Consider the following 22,670-nt stretch of genomic DNA (forward strand, 5'->3'; position numbering starts at 1 on the left):
AGCCCATTTTTAGTGCCCCGTCTGTGATATTGCTGGAATATTACAACTTATGCTCACTCAGTTATGTCACAGTGTTCCAGCTAAATGAGTGAGTGAGTGAGTTAGGTTTAACGCCGCTTTAAACAGTATTCCAGTTTTATCCAGCGTGTCAGCTTAAAGAGGGAGGAACGCCCGAAGTGATGCAGGTCGAAACCCACGAGCACGGGTATCGTGCTGACAAACCTAGACACGGGATTCGAACACACAATCATAGGTTTCTGGCGTGCCCAAGGTACGCAACTCTGCAGAGCGAATCGCGGCGCCTTAGACGACTGGGCTACCCGTACCACCTCCTGTATGATAGACTCTTAACTATGTATTATATAATCTAATGGCTATCGGCCATCCGTGCGTCGGTCCGCTGTTAATATTCACATATTCATTATGGATTATCCTTTATGACGTCAAGATCCATGTTTTTGGTCCTCATATCTGCGCATGAACACAATATATCGTGGCACGTCGTCATACTTATTTACATTTACGACATCTGATCTAGATCTGAACCCCTACAGCACACATGCAAGCCTCAGTGTGTCCATTCTCAGCCATTGGGACTTCAAAAGGCTCAGTGTATGCACTCCCAGCCATTGGGTTTCAAAAAATGATGAGCATATTATCATCATCATCATTTATTGTATTCTGGCCATGTTTTTTGTATCACCCATTTTTCAGCCATTTGTATATGTACCATTGCGATATTTGACATCTAATACGATTTGAGGTGTGATCCACTTGACCAACAGCCACTGGTTCAGTGTAAGTGTCTTCGTTTGTAAGCATCTCCGCAGTAAAGAGTGCATTTCTGCATGAACTGTTTCCGTTTGACACACAGATGCACTCTAATCAGTGATGATGAGTATTTATGTGCTGTGTATGGCATTGTTAGTAAAAAGCGAATCGCAAACGTCAGGTGGACTTCATGATGTTACACATACCTATTTCTTCTTACACAGGCCCGCTTGGGTCCGCTTGTGCTGGTAACGACGACTGTCACGTCACAAAGTCAGTGTGTTTCTACGGGGCGTGTCAGTGCATCCCCGGCTACAGCTACAGCCCCAGAGACGACATCTGCGTCCGACGTAAGTTTTACTGCTCAGACATCACGTGATAATGGGTCATAACAACTGCAGATTTATAAACAGTAAAAGTCCTTACTAGTGATATCTTCCTTCATGCGACTCGCTGAAACACGCTGCTCCATCCGCCACATTCATCCCTTTCCTCTGACCCTTACATTCATCCCTTCTGCTCCATCCGCCATGCTCTTTCGTTCCCACCGTCTACCACACTCCCCCCTGTCTCCTCCATCCACCATACTCCCCCTGTCTCCTCCATCCACCACTCTCCTCCTGTCTCCTCCATCCACCATACTCCTGTCTCCTCCATCCACAATGCTCCCCCTGTCTCCTACATCCGCCACACTCCTCCTGTCTCCTCCATCCGCCATACTCGTACTGTCTCCTCCATCCACCACTCTCCTCCTGTCTCCTCCATCCACCATACTCCTCCCGTCTCGTCCATCCACCACACTCCTCCTGTCTCCTCCATCCACCACACTCCTCTATCTCCTCCATCCACCACATTCCTCCTGTCTCCTCAATCCGCCACTCTCCTCTGTTTCCTCCATCCACCACACTCCACCTGTCTCCTCCATCCACCATTCTCCTCTGTCTCTTCCATCCAGCACTCTCCTCCTGTCTCCTCCATCCAACACTCTCCTCCTGTCTCCTCCATTCACCATACTCCTCCTGTCTCCTCATCCAACACTCACCTCCTGTCTCTTCCATCCACCACCCTCCTCCTGTCTCCTCCATCCACTACTGTCCCCTGTCTCTTCCATCCACCACTCTCCCCTGTCTCCTCCATCCGCCACACTCCTCCTGTCTCCTCCATCCACAACTCTCCTCCTGTCTCCTCCATCCACCATACTCCTCCTGTCTCCTCCATCCACCACTCTCCCCTGTCTCCTCAATCCACCATACTCCTCCCTGTGTCTTCCATCCGCCACTCTCCTTCTGTTTCTTCCATTCAACGCTCTCCTCCTGTCTCCTCCATCCATCATACTCCCACAGTCTCCACCATCCACCATACTCCCCCTGTCTCCTCCGTCCGCCACACGCCTCCTGTCTCTTCAATCCACCACACTCCCCTGTCTCCTCCATCCACCACACTCCTCCTGTCTCCTCCATCCACCACACTCCACCTGTCTCCTCCATCCACCATACTCCTCCTGTCTCCTCCATCCACCACTCTCCCCTGTCTCCTCAATCCACCATACTCCTCCCTGTGTCCTCCATCCGCCACTCTCCTTCTGTTTCTTCCATTCAACGCTCTCCTCCTGTCTCCTCCATCCATCATACTCCCACAGTCTCCACCATCAACCATACTCCCCCTGTCTCCTCCGTCCGCCACACTCCTCCTGTCTCTTCCATCCACCACACTCCCCTGTCTCCTCCATCCACCACTCTCCTCCTGTCTCCTCCATCCACCACACTCCACCTGTCTCCTCCATCCACCACTCTCCTCCTGTCTCCTCCATCCGCCACACTCCTTGTGTCTCCTCCATCCACGATACTCCCCCTGTCTCTTCCATCCACCACTCTCCTCCTGTCTCCTCCATCCGCCTCTCTCCCCCTGTCTCCTCCGTCCCCCACTCTCCTCCTGTCTCCTCTATCCACCGAACTCCCCTCTGTCTCCTCCAACAGCCACACTCCTCCTGTCTCCTCCCTCTGCCACGCTTCTTCCGTCTCCTCCATCTGCCACACTCCTCCTGTCTCCTCCAATCACCAAGCTCCTCAATCTCCTCCATCCGCCATACTCCTCCTGTCTCCTCCATCCAACACTCTCCTCCTGTCTCCTCCATCCGCCACACTCCTCCTGTCTCCTCCATCCACAACTCTCCTCCTGTCTCCTCCATCCACCATACTCCTCCTGTCTCCTCCATCCACCATACTCCTCCTGTCTCCTCCATCCACCATACTCCTCCTGTCTCCTCCATCCACCATACTCCTCCTGTCTCCTCCATCCACCATACTCCTCCTGTCTCCTCCATCCACCACTCTTCCCTGTCTCCTCCATCCGCCACACTCCTCCTGTCTCCTCCATCCACAGCTCTCCTCCTGTCTCCTCCATCCACCATACTCCTCCTGTCTCCTCCATCCACCACTCTCCCCTGTCTCTTCAATCCACCATACTCCTCCCTGTGTCCTCCATCCGCCACACTCCTTCTGTCTCCTCAATCCACCGCTCTCCTCCTGTCTCCTCAATACACCGCTCTCCTCCTGTCTCCTCCATCCACCATACTCCACCAGTCTTCTCCATCAACCACTCTCCCCTGTCTCCTCCATCCATCATACTCCCACAGTCTCCACCATCCACCATACTCCCCCTGTCTCCTCCGTCCGCCACACTCCTCCTGTCTCTTCCATCCACCACGCTCCCCTGTCTCCTCCATCCACCACTCTCCCCCTGTCTCCTCCATCCACCACACTCCACCTGTCTCCTCCATCCACCACTCTCCTCCTGTCTCCTCCATCCGCCACACTCCTTGTGTCTCCTCCATCCACCATACTCCCCCTGTCTCTTCCATCCACCACTCTCCTCCTGTCTCCTCCATCCGCCTCTCTCCCCCTGTCTCCTCCGTCCCCCACTCTCCTCCTGTCTCCTCCATCCACCGAACTCCCGTCTGTCTCCTCCATCAGCCACACTCCTCCTGTCTCCTCCATCTGCCACGCTTCTTCCGTCTTCTCCATCCGCCACACTCCTGTCTCCTCCATCTGCCACACTCCTCCTGTCTCCTCCAATCACCAAGCTCCTCAATCTCCTCCATCCGCCATACTTCTCCTGCCTTCTCCATCCTCCACGCTCCTCGTGTCTCCTTCATCCGCCAAGCTCCTCCTGTTTCCTCCATCCACCAAGCTCTTCAATCTCATCGATCCACCCGCCACACTCTTCCGTCTCCTCTATCCGCCACATTCCTCGTGTCTCCTTCACCCGCCACACTCTTCCGTCTTCTCCATCCTCCACACTCCTCGTGTCTCCTTCATCCGCCACACTTCTCCTTTCTCCTCTATCTGTAAAACTCATACCATATTTTTTCTTCTATCCCTTACACTCAGCCTTGTCCTCCATTAGTCACTCATATAATATAATGATTCGTCACGATATGGCTGAAATATTGCCGATGTGACGTTAAACTTTAACTTTAACTTACAATTTAATATAATGACACAATACAACCTTCAAAATTTAAAGGATATTGAATCAGACAGTGTCATATTTCTTAGAAAGAGGTTGCAACACACAGTCAGAATAAAAAAATAGCATGTGATAAGAATCGAATGCTGAGTGAGTGAGTGAGTTGGTTTAACGCCGCTTTTAACAGTATTCCAGTTATATCGCGGCGTGTCAGCTTAACGTGGGAGGAAAGCCCGAAGTGATGCACATTTATCACTTCGATGAAACCCACGAGCACGGGTATGGTGCTGACAAACCTAGAAACAAAATTGGGGCGAACCGGAATTCGAATCCACAATCATAGGTTTCTGGACGCAACTCTGCACAGCGTATCGCGGTACCCGTGAATAATAACAACATGAAGTCTATGAAAGGCATTTAGAAGTGATACATATGAGGAAGAGATTTTATGGATGTCAACTTTTATTTTATGGTAAATATATACTAACCAGTACATAATGAAAAAGGAAAATATAGCAAGTTACTATATTACACTCATCTTTTCCCTAACTGCTCATGCTTGCCGTAAAAAAGGCGACTAACGTGATCGGGTGGTCAGACTCGCTGACTTGGTTGATGCATGTAAACAATCCCAATTGCGTGGATCGATGATCATGGATTGTCTGATCCAGACTCGATTATTTACAGACCGCCCTGATGGAGCTGGAATATTGCTGAGTGCGGCGTTAAACAACAAACAAACCAAACCAACATAAAGAAAAAGGAGAATATAACTTACTATATTGATCCTCCTTACTCTTTGCCCACGCAAGCTGCTTGAGGCCAGATATGGTAAATAATGTGGATGGGGCATTAGCTCGTGCAGAGCCGTGAAGATCCGGGACAGAATAGCTTTTCAGCAACCCATGGTTGCCGTAAAAAGCAACTATGCTTTTCGTGAGAGGCGAGTAACGGGATCGGGTGGTCAGGCTCACATACTTAGTCATGTCATCGTATCCCAATTGCGTGGATCGATTGTCTTGAGGTCAGTCGCTTGGATTGTCTGGTCCAGACTCGATTATTTACAGACCGAAGCCATATAGCTGGAATATTGCTCAAACAAACAAACATTGGCTCGTGTAACCATTCCGTCACAGCACCTATTGCAACATCTGTGAACTGGAGCATTTACATGTAAGATGCCCCAATTCGCTGTGTAGAGTTGTCCCTTGCGCACGCCATAAATCCAGAATTGTGGGTTCGAATCCGGCTTCGCCAGGATTATGTTTCCTTGTTTGTCAGTACCATACCCGTGATAGTGGATTTCACCAACGTTGTCTGAGACCTGCATCACTTCGGGCTTTCCTCCCACATTAAGCTGACACGCCGTGATATAACTGGAATACTGTTAAAAGCGGCGTAAAACCCAACTCACTCACTCACTCACTTACTTTAGGTTGCACAGAGTATGGGGACAAGATGGCGGCATACCCAGGACTAGGAATATATGGTCACAATGAAAGGACCAGTTACCACTTGCCCATCGAGGAGTGTGTGGAGGCGTGTGTGTCTGAGGCCAACTTCTTGTGCCTGAGTGTGGACACGTTTAGTAATGACGGTAGATGTTCCTTACAAGCCTCTGGCTATCTTGATGTCGACACAATCGATCGTGAAATGGGAGAGACTAACTGGACATATTTGCATAGAGACTGTGCGGTGTAGGAACATCCTGTCTCTTGTGACGTTGTTGTTACGTGCGTACGTGTGCGTACAGGAACATATTGGCCCTTGTGTCGTTGTTGTTACATGCATACGTGTACGTACAGGAACTTCGTAGCTCTTGTGTCGTTGTTGTTACATGCATACGTGTACGTACAGGAACTTCTTAGCTCTTGTGTCGTTGTTGTTACATGCATACGTGTACGTACAGGAACATATTGGCCCTTGTGTCGTTGTTGTTACATGCATACGTGTACGTACAGGAACATCTTGCCTCATGTGTCGTTGTTGTTACATACATACGTGTACGCACAGGAACATATTGGCCCTTGTGTCGTTGTTGTTACATGCATACGTGTACGTACAGGAACATCTTGGCTCTTGTGTCGTTGTTGTTACATGCATACGTGTACGTACAGGAACATCTTGTCTCTCGTGTCGTTGTTGTTACATGCATACTTGTACGTACAGGAACATCTCGTCTCTTGTGTCGTTGTTATTACATGCATACGTGTAGGTACAGGAACATCTTGTCTCTTGTGTCGTTGTTGTTACATACATACGTGTACGTACAGGAACTTCTTAGCTCTTGTGTCGTTGTTGTTACATGCATACGTGTACGTACAGGAACATCTTGCCTCTTGTGTCGTTGTTGTTACATGCATACTTGTACGTACAGGAACTTCTTAGCTCTTGTGTCGTTGTTTTTACATGCATACGTGTACGTACAGGAACATCTTAGCTCTTGTGTCGTTGTTGTTACATACATACGTGTGCGCACATTATATATCTTGTCTCTTGTGTCGTTGTTGTTGTTGTTGTTGCATACGTACGTGTGCCGGTACGAATGTCTTGTCGCATTTGTTGTAGTGATAGACACGCATGTTGTTGTGATGGATATACGTGTAGGAACATCTTGTCTATATGTTGTTGTGATAGACCAAAGTGTAGGAACATCTTGTCTATATGTTGTTGTGATAGACCAAAGTGTAGGAACATCTTGTCTATATCTTGTTGTGATAGACCAAAGTGTAGGAACATCTTGTCTATATCTTGTTGTGATAGACCAAAGTGTGGGAACATCTTGTCTATATGTTGTTATGATGGACATAAGTGTAGGAACATCTTGTCTATATGTTGTTGTGATGGACATTAGTGTAGGAACATCTTGTTTATATGTTGTTGTGGTGACATAAGTGTAGGAACATCTTGTTTATATGTTGTTGTGGTGACATAAGACTAGTGTAGGAACATCTTGTCTATATGTTGTTTTACCAGACATAAGTGCAGGAATATAATGGGTGATTGTTGCCTGTAAATAACTTGCAAGTGACTCTGCCCACGAGCCGAACCACGTCAATAATGATTTCTGCTTTATTGTGGTAATTATTGAATAGAAAGTCTGTGAAGTTACCGTTGGTTACGTATTTCTTTACAATAATTGAATGAAATATGTTTGTGTGTTCATAGAGATATACGCATAAAAGCAGGTCTGCACATTGTGTAATTTCGTGGAATAAACGTCAAAACCTCTTTGCGATAATCAGGTTTCATACATACATATTCCTACAAACAAACACATAGTTATGTCAATTCTAAAGTGATTAAAAGATATTCAGCTTTAGCAGCATTACATTTACATTAATTATACATTCTAAGATCACATAAAGAACTTTCACTCAGTATCCATATCAAGAGCAATTTCAACCTCACCTTTGCCTTGAGAGAAATACATGTTTTCTGAAATACATTGCTCGTTCTACATCATAACTAGCGTAAGAGTGAGTGAGTAAGTATGGATTTGAATGGAGTATGGAGTGAGTGGTGGAATTATTTCCTCCCTACTAGTAGATAACTGAGAGCTTGTTTGACAATGAAATGCTACTACGTAATTGACAGGAAACGAAACGGCTTGGTCACGATTTCGACTGACCCATGTGATATACTGCAGCAAACGCATTATGAATATTTAGAACATCTTCCTGCTTCCCTGTTGAAACATGTCATTAACTAATCGTTACAAACGGTGTTCTTGTTTACTGAAACTGTGGCTTTTCATCTGTCAGAATGTTTCTTCAGTGTTTTCTGTCTGATAGAGGTGCCCATCAAATGAATTATTAACAGGTTGACCAATCGATGGGTAATGATCTCTGACATGGCTCAGGAAATTCAACAACATATTTTGTTTGACATGCCATCAGTTTATGCGCATGCATATCCCCACGCTAGGAACAAATCATAAAAATATATATCCGATATAGTGCAGCCAAAGTTAACATAGATGAACGTACGGTTACTTCATAGTCGTTATTACGTGGTTTAATCGGTTTAAGTTGCCTCCCTCAGCTGTACCAGGATCCACTGATTCACCGTCTTATCATAAATATATTCGGTCAGCATTGGGATCAATAGGAACCTCGCAAGATGTTTCTGTTCTTTTGATAGATACTGCATCTTGTAAATTAATTTGATACCTGCATACCACATATATTATAAACTCCATAACGTTATGATCGCTGTGAGTCCCTTGGCATCACAGTAGCGTGTTTATTGATTCGCTTATAACTTGGCAATTGACCTGAAAGAACGTATATACTTTCGGGACGCAGTTAAAATGGGCAAAGCTATATAATGACACGGTAACGAGAGTGAGTGTGGTGTTATGCCGCTTTTAGCGCTATTCCAATGATGGGCTTCACATGTGGGGAATCGAAACTTGGTCTTCAGCGTGACGAGCGAACACTTGAACCACCAGGCCAAACCAACGCCCGTCACGGAAAAGACAAGATAAGCTGGTGGAGCTTTTGAAATGCATCCAATCTGAAATACCAAAAATAACTCGTGCGACACAATCAGTTGTTGTCCACAATGTGAAGCACATTTTTCATCATTTACATTACTCAAGTACAGGTTATGGAGCAACCGTCTGTTGACATGATGTTCATGATGCTGAATTCTAGGACCTGATCGTGATCGAAGGTAACCATTTCTCTTATCTTATCTTTGAACGACAAGAAGGCGAACCATTTACTTTGATGCCATCAACAGAAAACAGGGTTTGATCTGTTTGGGAGTTTCTACTACTGAACAAGCCTTCTGATCGTCGAGCGTCCAACGCCAGTGAGGCATCTTCTTCCTGAGCCACAATGTAATGTTCATGATGCAGTAGAGATGCTGCAACTAATATATGCCAGCACTATGTAGTCGGACATGTTTTAAAACAAGGATAACTATTCAACCACCCTGTCCTTCTTACAACAGGTTACAGAATGTGATTTTCTACATGAATGCAAATACATGGTTCGAAAATAAAAACGACGAGTAAAACTATCGTGTGAAAGAATAATTACTTCCAGTTTATTGCGAGATGAACTTCAGAATTTCAGGCAGACACCGATCCATATTCCTGATGTATATTACAGGGAACATTTTGCATACTGACGTCTTTCCTATTGTCAGTGGTTGTTAAAAATGTCTTCCAAAAGCATTTTTCATCTCTTGTTGGGTCTGATATGAGATGTCTGTCATCAGTCTGCGGGTTGTTACCGTTCTTCCTCCAGTTCATGGCTGTTTTTGCAGAACGATCCCTAGACCTGATCCGGAGATAGGAATAGCATTTCAGGTTTACAACAGCCTTGTCACTAATGGGAACAGAGGTTATTAGCTATGTCAAAAACTTTATTTCACAGGAAATACTAGAAATGTTCGCCGGAATAAAGTGCAACAGAAACACAAATCAGAGTCCATGCAAGTCCATGTCTATATATCGTTCATGAACAAATGCATGAAATAAATTTGCGTAATGGACATACGCCCTATTGTTGCAAGCGATCTCAAAATGCAGTTAAGATGGGTCACAACGATTTTAAACGGAAACAGATCTTTAACACTTGAAAACAAACAACCGTCTTTGTCACTTGACTTGACACCTTAAAGCAAATATGCAAGCAATCTCGTTCACACACAAAAGTGAAAGTAACAATTTCCGTGTTATTCACGAGCATTGAATGCACTACGATCTTTTGAAATCAGGTCAGCATTGTCACCGTTGTGTAGTATGATAGTTACAAGTTAAAAGGCGAAGGTACAATATCCTAATTTCCTGCTTATATATATTTCCCCCTGACATTTACATTCCGGGGTTAATTTGTCTTCAACCGTCACTGGGCATCTGGTTACGTTATGTTATGTAATAGTTCATGTCCGAATAAAACTATTTATTTACATGTCTTGAGACATTCCTTCATCATCAAGGAAGATATTTAGGTGACACGAAGCAAGCATGTTTGACACGCATGTCATTGTTGCGGGACGTTAAATCGTCTCTTCTTACCCCAAACCCCCATCACCCAACGGTCACAAAATCACACGATAACAAAGAAAAACATATTTTTTATTCGGAGATGAAATATTACAGAACTGGTATTTTCAAGTTAGGTCAATGATAAGTATTCGATAAAAATTATCTGTCGTTGTGTGGTTGTGTGTTAAATGGAAAATAATTGTAAAAATATATGGTTGACGGACTACAAATGGATACACGTACTACGTGTATATTCCTTCGAAATGGAGGCGTTTTTCATTGTAGGACAAATATCGGACACATGCGACGCCTTTAGATACTTTCCATGTACGAAATTCAGGGAAGAGAGATCAGCGCCTTCTGTGTTCCACGTGCACGTCTTTATCTCAAAACTCTCACAATGTTTACACGCTCATTTGTGACGTAAAACATGCCTGAAAGAAGCATTTAATAACTTGGTTCTGGTTATGAACACGAATAAATACAGAGGATGTTCCGGCTTTTTCCGCCAAAACACCTCCTGTGCTGTGCTTCCATGTTAAAGTCGACCCTACCTGTTTGTTTACATCTGTCTTGTACGGGAAGATAAAACATATAGCTTACGTTATTAATTTGACCAAACGGGGACAAGGGTGCTGCACGTAACATCAACCACTGTTTTTTTTCTGATTCAGGCCCTGATATTTAGGCTGTCGTGATTGCTATCTGTGGCGTTAAACAACAAATAGACAAGGAAAAAAACACTTTCACAATAGTTCACAAACAGCCTGAAACGAGTCACTGGTTTGTTTCCTGGTATAAGAAAATCCTTCCTGTTTGAAGTGATAAAATGATACCATGCAGAGAGTCAGATCATAAGAACACGGGAAGCTATGATAGTACAGTGTACACTTCACACATAATAAACTTACTTTTGGTAGCACGATATTAATGTTCAATTCAATTCATTGATTTATTGTTGAGCGTTACCATGCTGGTGATCATAGCGAATTTAGCGAAACCAACGTTGAAAATAGTTTGATAAATCGCAATCGAGACCATTTAAGACTGATCGCATGAAGATACTTCCTTTTCGCCGGTATCATAATTAAACAAAACTTCACTCAAGGAAAAAGAAGAAATGGATATATACTGCATACATAGTCTACACTATAAAAATTTGGTGAGACCCTCTGTACATATGAGTGTATACTTGCATACGCGTATAAATAAAAAAAATGTCTGGAGCAGGCGCCAATGTAAATGTACACAAGTGTAAATTTGCACTGTATATCTATGTTGTTATGTTAACGTTTATACCAATGCCAGATACAACACAACCATGCCTATCTGTTGAATTGCCAACACCAAACTAATTGGCTACAGCTCTTCATTCTGAAGTTGGCGCTTTTCAGTACACAGCAGTACAAACTTTAATCCGACTTTCCGGAGACCGTGTTTATTTTGGGTTTTCAGGAATAACAAAATTGTGTACAGATTAAATAAAGCACATGTTACCTCATACTAAACTTTTCGTACCATACCATGTCGTCATCAGGTGCATTTAAATTCCTACCAAGTTAGACCGCCTCCGTGGTCTAGTGGTAGAGCGTCCGCCCGGAGAGCGGAAGGTCCGGGGTTCGATTTCCTGGCGCGTCGTACCAAAAGACGTTAAAAGATGGTACTTGTTGTTACCCTGTCTGGCGATCGGCATTAAGGGGCTAAAACATGGAGTGATCGGCTCGGAGTCAGTATAATGTGTCTGAGTAGGATATTCGTGTTAAACTGCGGCATGGTATCTCAGTGGGCTAGCACTATAAATCGGCATCAGTCCGGACTAGTACAAGCAGCTACACACACACACTTGCGCATACACGTCGCTATATAAGTGCAATAATCTTGGACGTGACGTTAAACCCAATGTCACCTTACCTCACCTACCAAGTTAAATCTCAATCTTTCTTCCAAATCAGCCTTTGAATAACCAATCATAAAGGACGCACACAGTAGGTATGGTAACCCTCTTCTCATTCGTCTTTGATAGGAAAACAACCTTTCCATGTTGAAAGTCATGAACAGACCGATGAATATGTGTGCCTTACACTACACAATTTATTTTCACACTTTAGTTAATTTTCCTGTAAACGCAGAGTAACTTTCCATAAACTCACGTATGTCTAATTACACATTACTATACTTCTACCATGACGATTGAGGCATTGAACGCATTTATCAATTTCACAGTGAGTACGTAACTGACCGGAACGTTTCGGTTTCCGACAGCGTTGTGGACGGTGATCAGTGTTTTTAACACATGTCAACAGGGATCTGAAACTGAGTTGGGAGGAAATATTTTCGAGAATAATTGTATCATAATTGTATTTATATATATATTCAACCAACACTGCCCAACATAATTTGGAACCACGTGCTGTTATTTTTAAGACTTTTGATTTGTGCATAATATTATGATGAACCGATGTGAGTATTGCACAAATACATCAAACTTAAACTTATAACGAATAACGTATATCATAACTTTCAAGTAAACAATTATTATCACATTTCATTTGGATTCAGGAAAACGAAATCCAGCGTTTGTCTTAAAAGACTTATATATTGATTGTGTGGTGAACATATGTGACTCTACTGATCGAATAATTTCATGTCAAAGAGGTCTTTGTGCGTGCATGTTTATATGTGTGCGTCTGTGCATGGGTGTAGGTTGATGTATAGGTGTGGATGTGGTGTGTATACGTATGTGTACGTGTGTGTATGTGCGTATGTTATGGTGTATGTGTGTGCGTACGTACGTGAGCGTGTCTGTGTGTGTTTGTGTTTGTGTACCATATGAATTGAAGTATTGACACACGTGGGGATGCAACAACGAAAAGGTTGCTTTCGTATGGAATACTGTAAGGGACATTCTCGCGATCTCGCATTCTCGCGATCTCGACCTTTGGAAACGAGCTAAATATGCCCAAAACATGAGAATGCGAGATTTGGCCAAAATCTCGCGTTCTCGCGATCTCGCATTCTCGTGTTTTTGGTACATAGCACTTTTTGTCAAAAGTCGACAACGCGAGAATGCGACATTTGGACATGATGCAAAATCTCGCAATCTCGCAATCTCGACTTGTCAAATTAGGCCACAAAAACACGAAATCGCGAGAACGCGAGAATGCGACATTTCATTTTCTCGCGATCTCGCGTTCTCGTGTTCTCGCGTTTTAGACGCTGTCCGTGCGCATGCGTAATATCATAAGGTCAAGCGCATGCGCACGTTAGTAGTCCTATGGTCATGCTTCTTTCATGCTCTGCATTCTCCAAGTAGCATTTTGCAAACTTATGACTTGAGCTTGGAAATGCTATGTAATTTACATACACAAAGTTGTTACAGTTTCCTATGTACTTTATAATAAACCCCTCAACATGCACAATATAATTTACAAAAGAAATTGTGTGCATGAATCTCCAATAATGGTGAAAACATTAATGTGTCCGAAAGCTGGAAACAAAACTATCACCGTCAGTGAGTGAGTGAGTAATATTGCTTAAAGCCGCATCAGCAGTATTGCAGCTATTCGCGGCTACACTGTGAGTTACAGAAATAATCACAAGCCAGTGAGTTTCTCAATGAGGCAATTTTATACACGACTAGAATATTCATTCAAACAAAATTCTCACAGACCAATTTGTAGCATTCGGATAAAATGATATTGTCCGTTGTTTTTTGTTTTTTTTTGTTTTTTTTATACGATACCATATTCGCTACTTTAATTAATTGATTTTCATCCCGCCTGACAACAAAACATCCTGCCTTACATTATTCTTATGCCCTCAAATTCCTAGAAATAGAAGTATCGTTAATATGAGTGTTCCTACTTTCTTTTCTTATCATGAAAAAGTCAAACAAAGCTATATAAAGACTGAATGAATATTCGGCATGGTGTCTTGTCATTAACTCTAAGGATTCATTTCACTTGCACTTTACTTTCATACTTTGACACTTTTGAATAATGTGGAATAAAGTTTATGATTTCGTTTCAATTTAATAATACATGTTGGGACAATTTTATATATGTTGTGTAAACATACCCCATACCCCAAAACATCACAACCATTCAAATAGCAATGTGTTTCAAACAGGCAAAAGATTCATTGAAATAATGGATTGTACAGAAATAGAGATTTTAAGATTTTATTTATACGAGTTCAGACAAGATGTCTTGGTTGTACGTCCTGTCAATCAGTAAATAGCCAAAACTGCAATCGTAAGGAAAACGAAACCCACAGGAACACATTGAATTCGTCATCATCAACGCCAGATCTAACACAACCATGTCTATCTGTTGAATTGTCAACACCAAACTAACTGGCAACAGCTCTTCATTATGAAGTTGGCGCTGTTCAGTGTACAGCAGTACAAACTTTAATCCGAACATCCAGAGACCGTGTTCACGTTGGGTTTCCAGGATAACAAAATTGTGTACAGATTACATAAAGCACACGTTGCCTCATGCTAAACTTTTCGTACCATACCATGTCGTCATCAGATGCATTTCAATTCCTACCAAGTTAAATCTCAATTGTTCTTCCAAATCAGCCTTTGAATAACCAATCATAAAGGACGCACACAGTAGGTATGGTAACGCTCTTCTCATTCGTCTTTGATAGGAAAACAACCTTTTCATGTTGAAAGTCATGAACAGACTGATGAATATGTGTGCCTTACACTACACAATTTATTTACACACTTTAGTTAATTTTCCTGTAAACGCAGACTAACTTTCCATAAACTCACGTATGTCTAATTACACTTTACTACACTTCTACTATGACGATTGATGCATTGAACGCATTTATCATTTTAACAGTGAGTCCGTAAGTGACCGGAACGTTTCGGTTTCCGACAGCGTTGTGGACGGTGATCAGTGTTTATAACACGTGTCCACTTAACAGGGATCTGAAACTGAGTTGGGAGGAAATATTTTTGAGAATAATTGTATCATACTTGTATTCATATATTTATTCAACCAACACTTCCCATCAGAATTAACTATATAGGAACCACATGCTCTTTTGAGTTATTTTACAGAATTTTGATTTGTGCATATGTTTTACCGTTGTAAGTATTGCACAAATTAAATATATCAAACTTAAACTTATAACGAGTTATATATCATAACTTTCAAGTCAACAATTATTATCCCATTTCATTTGGATTCAGGAAAACGAAATCCAGTGTTTGTCCTAAAAGACTTATATATGGATTGTGTGGTGAACTTATGTGACTCTACTAATAGAATAAGTTCATGTTCAAGTGGACATTGTGCGTGCATATTTATATGTTTCCGTCTGTTTCTGTGTGTGTGTGTGTGTGTGTGTGTGTGTGTGTGTGTGTGTGTGTGTGTGTGTGTGTGTGTGTGTGTGTGTGTGTGTGTGTGTGTGTGTGTGTGTGTTTTCATGTGTGTGTGTGTGCGACTCGTGTGTGGTTGCGTGACTAGGTGTGGATATGTTGCGTATACGTATGTGTATGTGTGTGTCTGTGCGTATGAGTCTGTGTGTGTGTATGTATGCGTACGTGGATGAGTGTGTTTGTGTGTTTGTGTTTGTGTACCATATGAATTGAAGTATTGACACACGTGGGGATACAACAACGAAAAGGTTGCTTTCGAGAACATTTTATCATGATACAGATCATGTAACAACATCAGACTGAAAAAGAGTCCCAATTGAACTGCAGATGAAACGGTGGAAATCACTATATATGGAAGGCATTGCATCCTCTTTAGCAATTATTTACAATGTATAAGGAAGTAAAGAGTACATATTCAATTCATGATCAATTTCAGATAAGTAACTTACAGTATATATACATATATTCGTATTTCACCAGGGGTTCACAAAACAACACTTTAACGAGACCACTGAAACAACGACGTATATAAGCATAAATGAATAGGCTATCTAAACGAAGGCACCGTTTGTAGATAATAACTTCTTTAAAGAAGTTGTTATCCATAAATTGTGTCTACTTTGTCATCCGTCAACATCTAAGTAATGTCTATCAAACAAAAGTATCTAAAGACTGAATGAATATTCGGCATGGTGTCTTGTCGTTAACTCTAAGGATTCATTTCACATGCAGTTTACTTTCATACTTTGAAACTTTTGATACTTAATGTGGAATAAAGTCTATGATTTCTTTTCAATTTGATAGTACATGTTGTGGCAATTTCATATGTGTAAATATACCCCATGCCCCAAAAACATCACAACCATTCAAATAGCAATGTGTTTCAAACAGGCAAAAGATTCATTGAAATAATGAATTGTACAGAAATAGAGCGTTAACTTATACGAGTTCAGACATATCCAACACAACACTACATGGCTTGGTTGTACGACGTGTCAATCAGTAAATAGCGAAAACTGCAATCGTAAGTAAAACGAAACCCGCAGGAAAACATTGAACTCGTCATCACTAATCTTTAACAAATGAGAAAACATATTATAGTCATTGGAGATTGTCATTCTATTGGACGCCAGTTTCAGAGATACAACCGCTTTGATACTTTAAGGTGTAACCTTCCCAATAACAACAGAGCGGATATTTGTCATTTGTTAAATAACAAGTTTATCCCATCGAGTGCCGTGATAAATTTATATGTTCATGAGTAAATTGTGTAGGGGTCACCAGATGTCATTTTGTCAATAACTGCCAAATGGTCTATATAATATGTATTTACTTACTGATCTTAGCCTGAAAAACTATAGTGCGAAGCAAATATACTGGAAGAAATACTGGCATGAATTGTTGTTTCAGAAACATCAGCTTTGTAATTTTCAGACTATTATTTACACATAGAAAACAAACGTCAAGTTTGTACGCATCAATGCAATGTCGAATAACTGCCAGCTGAGTCAACCATCAAATATGTTCCGGATGTCTCATTCCATAGATACATGACCCTCAACTACTATGCACTGGACATATCCGTAGTGTTCTTTCTGGCGCTGTCCATCATCATTCATGTAACACAAAGATGGACACTCATCACTCTCTTCATCATCATCTGAGCATTGCAGGGTGCAGTTCAGTACAGGACGACTGTCCCTGAGTGTGACCTGTTCATAGTCTTGGTCCAATTGTACTACCCTCTTTCTGGTGTCAGTGTCTGTAGGATATAACTCATTCAACCGCTTGAAACGTTTCAAGTTAAGTGTGTGATACCCTGAACTGTTTTCAGCATACAAATGAGTCGGTTCAGTAGCTGAACAGACAGTAACATCATAACGTTGAGCTTGAACGATATTAGCTGTTATAACTGGAGCCTGGGTGCTACGTTGTTGAAGACCTGCAATATGAATATTGTCTTTTAGTTGTGGTTCCGGTAATAAGGGGGGGGGGGGGGGGGGGGGGTGGCGGGTGGCACGCCAGAAACTTCGGCCCAATTGTGTTTCTAGGGTTGTCAGCAGCATACCCGTGCTCGTGGGGTTTCACCGTAATGGTAAACATCTAAGACCTGCATCACTTGGGGCTTTCCTCCCACATTTAGCTGTCACGCCGCGATATAACTGGAATACTGTTAAAAGAGGCGTTAAACCCATCTCACTCACTCACTAACTTACTCATACACGAGGACGTGATAGGCAGCTTCGAATGTGTGTGTAAATAATATCATCGGTGTAACATGTTTATTCTCACTTGTTGTTCCATATCTGAGAGCATGAGTGGTAAACACCTTAGATTATCCGATTTGGTTGACATATCGTAGTTCAACTGAATAATGGTTGACATCAGAGAAAAACACAACTCACTTGCTCACTATAACTGAAATCTGGTTTGATGAATTTATTAAATAATTTCACCTTGTTGTTTGATCCTTATCAGCACAATGGCAGCGATGATGAATACGGCCAGAACTAGGAGCAGGACGGAGCACCCAGCGATGATGTAAAGGACAACTGCAGTAACATCTGAAACAATATGTTCCATTAAAGTTTCGAAAATTGAAACACAAAATTAGTTGTTGAAAACTCGCCGTTGCACATATAACCAGCAACGTCAGCGCGTTGTGATGTTTGATGGCGAGTCTGAAGGGAGAAGATGAATAAGGTCTTTTTACACATAATGCAGACATGTGTTAATGCTTTAGCAATTCTTATTGAACATCCAGTCAATCTTAAAGTTTTCTAAGAATTGTTAGAATTAAGGATCTGTAACTGTAACGAAATTACTAAAGAGAACATTCATTTATATACAATGGAATGTATCAAATGTGTTTATATTGTTTTTTCGATGATTTTGAATCACAAAAGACATTACCTTGTTTCGCATTGGCATTTGTAGCTGTAGAAAGAGGCATCTCTGTACTTGATCCAGCTGCATTGTGTTGGCTACTTTCAGTCACTCTATTTGTTGTGATTTTAACTGGAGTGAAAAACAAAACTAAAAGAAATCATTCAATGAAACCAATCTAAAAATATAAAAAATAGAATAAAAATAACGAGGACATATTATTTATACAAATTGTGTGAGTGGTGGATGCTACCGTTACGGCAGGACATACTTACCCTTGTCACGAACACCTGGTGACATTGATGATTTTTGGTGATCAATTCCTATAAATGACACATACATTTTGCCTTTTGTGCCTCAAAACAATCTGTGTTGTTGAATAATCAAGACGAGTCTGGCGTTGAGGTTTTATATGTACAGCTTAATATTATTAATTTCATCAAGTTAAGACCAGCACCCGACTGAGTTATTATTCGACAATTGTCACTTAAAAAGGTTACTCGCAAGGTACCGTCAGTGTACGCTGATGTTGTGGAGGCTACACCCGCCGTTTCAAATGTCGTTTGCATCTCAGTGGAAGGCACCATATTACTTGCGACTTTGGTACTCATAGGAGCTGAAACAGAAAATGCATGCTAAGCAGATAACAATCAGGTAGATTGTATTCTGCTGGTGAACGTGGGAGAATACAAACTTCAGTAATTGTGCTTGTGTTCGTGTCTGACAAAATAGATGCAAATTCCTACCACCTATTCTAAATACTAATCTGCATCTTTAAAACATAGCAGCTCAGGCCGATCATTATTTGACGAGTGAAACATGTAAAGGTTTATAGCAGGTACCACAGATCTGTTACCACGCATACATATCTCGACATATCACTTTGTTTAAAGTGTATTATGCGATTTAAAGGAGGCAATGCAATATTCATCAGTCCCAATGACATTATCCGTTACCTCTCCCAGGAGAGCGTTTTATGGTTCAAAAACACACTGGGTTAACTCTGGAAAACAACTTCCTCGTAAAGCCTGTTGAATGCATTTACAACAACATTTCGTGTAATTCAGGAGAGAATATCTCAGCCATAAGCGGGTTACATCATCGTAATTCTACCTTGCATGTGTACAACATTACCTGCCTGAGTTTGTTCTTTTGATGGAGAGACATGTTACAGGATAAATCTAAAAGGACAAAAGACAGTGCGTTTGCTCACATCAATTAGTTACCCTGCGAATATATACACGAAACTGTTGTATCATTACGAAACAAACTTACCGGCTATAACAAGACTGTAAGCACCATGTTTGACTCCTCGTTTGATTTCAGTTAAGTCATAACGACCAGCATCCCCGTGTGTAGCATTGCAGATCACAAACTTAACTGTCTTTTTGTAAGGTGAAGTAATCAGTCCGCTGACCTTGACTTTCGAGCGTCTGTTTGGCCAGATGTAGACAGAGATAGATTGTATTGTGGCAAGGAGTCTACCGCCAGGAGACCAGCAACCCAACACAACGTCCGTCACGCTCCAGGTCAGGAATAGTGTGACATCCTCCCCTTCAGCTGCGGTTGTGGTGGTCGAAGGTGAGACTGAAATAATGAGACTGAGGAACTGTTTCAGATTTTCTAGTTTAACAATTTCAATGCATTTAAAATGGTTTGCATAAACGTTTACAATATAGGTTAGGGACCTACGGTTCTGTTTTCTTTTGGAACTAATGTGCTTATTCTTCGATTATGAGGCAATGGATTTACGTCAATGTTATATCAAATAGTAAACGACGTTTTTTTTCCAATCATGACAGGTGCTCTTATATTACTCACGTGTTGTTCCAAGTAAGTACTCCTCAGTATTATAGAAAGCTGACCCTGCTCCAACTCCCACTTCAACCTGACACATGTATCTCTTTCCTTCATCACTCTTCCTCGTGTCTCTAACCGTGAGGGTATTGGTGTAGTACTTATACACGCTGTTAGCAAACGTCCCTGACCCTGACCTCATCTCATATCTTCCTCCATGGATTAGCCTTTTACCATTCTCACTCCAGGTAAAGGAGATGTACTTAATGTACTTTTCCCCAAGCATGATGTAGCAAGTCAGGTTGACATCACTACCATACTGGACTCTCTCTGGAGACACGATGTAAGGATCCTGCATGTAATCTGTGTAAATGTAGACACCAATTATTTAGATAATATTGATCATGGCGGCCTCAACGGTATATGCAACTTAACATACTAATGTTACAACTGTTTACACGGTTGTATGAGTGACAATATATGCACAATCATTGAAAATCGATGTTGCTGCTTACGGACAAACACAGACTAGATTTGTTTATATTTTATAAGTAGGTCATATTCAATCCATGTAATGCTGCAATATCATTGTGGAGCAGTTTGAAAATATAATCAGAACTTGCTTGCTGGTATACCTACAACGTTGCTGTTGCTGCTTACGGACAAACACAGACACGATTTGTTTATATCTTATAAGTAGGAGTTATTAAATCCATGTGATGCTGCAATACCGGTATTATCATTGAGGAGCAGTTGCTTGCTTGCTGGTATACCTACAATGCACAGATAAGTCAATTTAGCCATAACAATCAAATCAACTTACTCTGATGTTCAGGCCTACGTCCAGTTACAAAAACTGACATAGAAGTGAAAGCAATTATCCACATCCTGGTGAATTCCATCCTCTCTTTCATCTTGAAACAAATAATATATAACTAAACTAAACATCTACACATTATTGCCAACGTACAATGTATTTATTGAGGAGCATGTTGCTGCTGCGACAGAGCAATATTGAATCTCAAATTGATATGTTTGTTTAATAGTCTTCTGATGTCATGTAATACATGCAGAGAAGCGAGATTTCAATGAAATTGGTTCATGCTGTTCATTGAACTAGTGAATGAACTTACCAGGTCCACGGCGACTCCCGTCATACACAACTGACGCACTGCGGTGCCTCACGTGTGTAATGACGTACGCAGGAAATCAGGAAACAGTTCATGCAGGAAGTTATTGAGTTTGATTGACGCTATACAGCGATGAGGCAGGAACATATCTACATACTTTATAATTTTCTTGACAGTGTTTAATTGTCAGATTCAATAACAAATAAACTTTTCTTTTTTTTAAGTTAGTTAGTTAAGATTAGTTAGACTAGTTATGATTTTGGATTAAATGCTTGCTAACATTGATGATGTTTGAACAGCAGTATATAGGTACATGCACATCAATGGGAACTAAAAGCATATACGAGGATACATAGGGTTCTTGCGGGTGACGGATCGTAATTGGGTGAATGTTGGGTTCAAAATAACGACAGCGCATTGACGGAAGTTACTTAGTGTCCGGCTGAAACGTAGATATAATTTCCATGGGCCACTGGACCTATATGGACTAATGCCAATGCTTACAAAACATATCAGTTTAATCTGATCTAAACAGTCGTGTTGAAATAATGATCACTTTGTGCATAGTCTACATTGACTACATTAAACAAATGTACCCAAGTTGTGTTTATGTGTCGTAACAGACGCCGAGTAACTCACTTGTTGGAAGAGTCAACTAAAATAGGCATCTGGAGGTCAGGCTCTGACTTGGCTTATTGGATTTCAGTCCATCCGTATTCCGGGGATCATTGTTCGTAATTTCAGTCACTGGTTTGTCTGGTCCAGATGTGAATTTTTATGGATCCCGCGTGACTTAAATATATCATTGTCAAACATTGTTCACCCATGGACCTACTTAAGGTAACAGGGAATGAAACAGTAGAAGGATGTATACACCCCTGTCATCTTCATCTTGTGAAGCGATGTTCTGCTCTTGGCCATCCTGATCAAACCATGTGTATATATTACGCAAAAGACATCTATGCATACCGTATACTGTGGTACTACTTTATTTTCTACATACAACTGCATGTAGAATATACCTAAACTGACGCAGTGATCCTGGTCTTGGTGATCCGCAACTCTGAACTGCATGTCAAAAGGGGCGTATGTGAATTGGATCGGGGGTCAAACACGGTAACTTGGTTGATTGTGTGTCACTGTAGTCCCGCGTTACTCATAATACCAACTACTGACTTGCATGACTCTTTTATTTGAAATCAGATAAATAAACAAACCT

The 22,670-nt window shown here is 41.7% G+C and overlaps 2 protein-coding genes across 2 annotated transcripts; both read right to left on the bottom strand.

The window, feature by feature from the left end:
- Positions 1 to 1,322: 1,322 nt before the first annotated feature.
- Positions 1,323 to 1,856, bottom strand: LOC139457202 (antho-RFamide neuropeptides-like). Its single transcript, XM_071238619.1, has one exon. The coding sequence runs from the start codon at positions 1,854 to 1,856 to the stop codon at positions 1,323 to 1,325; it is 534 nt and encodes a 177-aa protein (XP_071094720.1).
- A 1,366-nt stretch (positions 1,857 to 3,222) lies between these two features.
- LOC139457203 (uncharacterized protein DR_0269-like) lies at positions 3,223 to 3,925 on the bottom strand. The gene is made up of 2 exons (XM_071238620.1): positions 3,850 to 3,925; positions 3,223 to 3,818 (listed from the first exon to the last, which is right to left on the bottom strand). Exons 1-2 carry the CDS (start codon positions 3,923 to 3,925, stop codon positions 3,223 to 3,225), a joined length of 672 nt encoding a protein of 223 aa, XP_071094721.1.
- Between the last annotated feature and the right edge of the window lie 18,745 nt (positions 3,926 to 22,670).

This window comes from Haliotis cracherodii, unplaced genomic scaffold, assembly GCF_022045235.1.
Source record: "Haliotis cracherodii isolate W230 unplaced genomic scaffold, xgHalCrac1.p SCAF_12, whole genome shotgun sequence".
Taxonomy (NCBI): Eukaryota; Metazoa; Mollusca; class Gastropoda; order Lepetellida; family Haliotidae; genus Haliotis; species Haliotis cracherodii.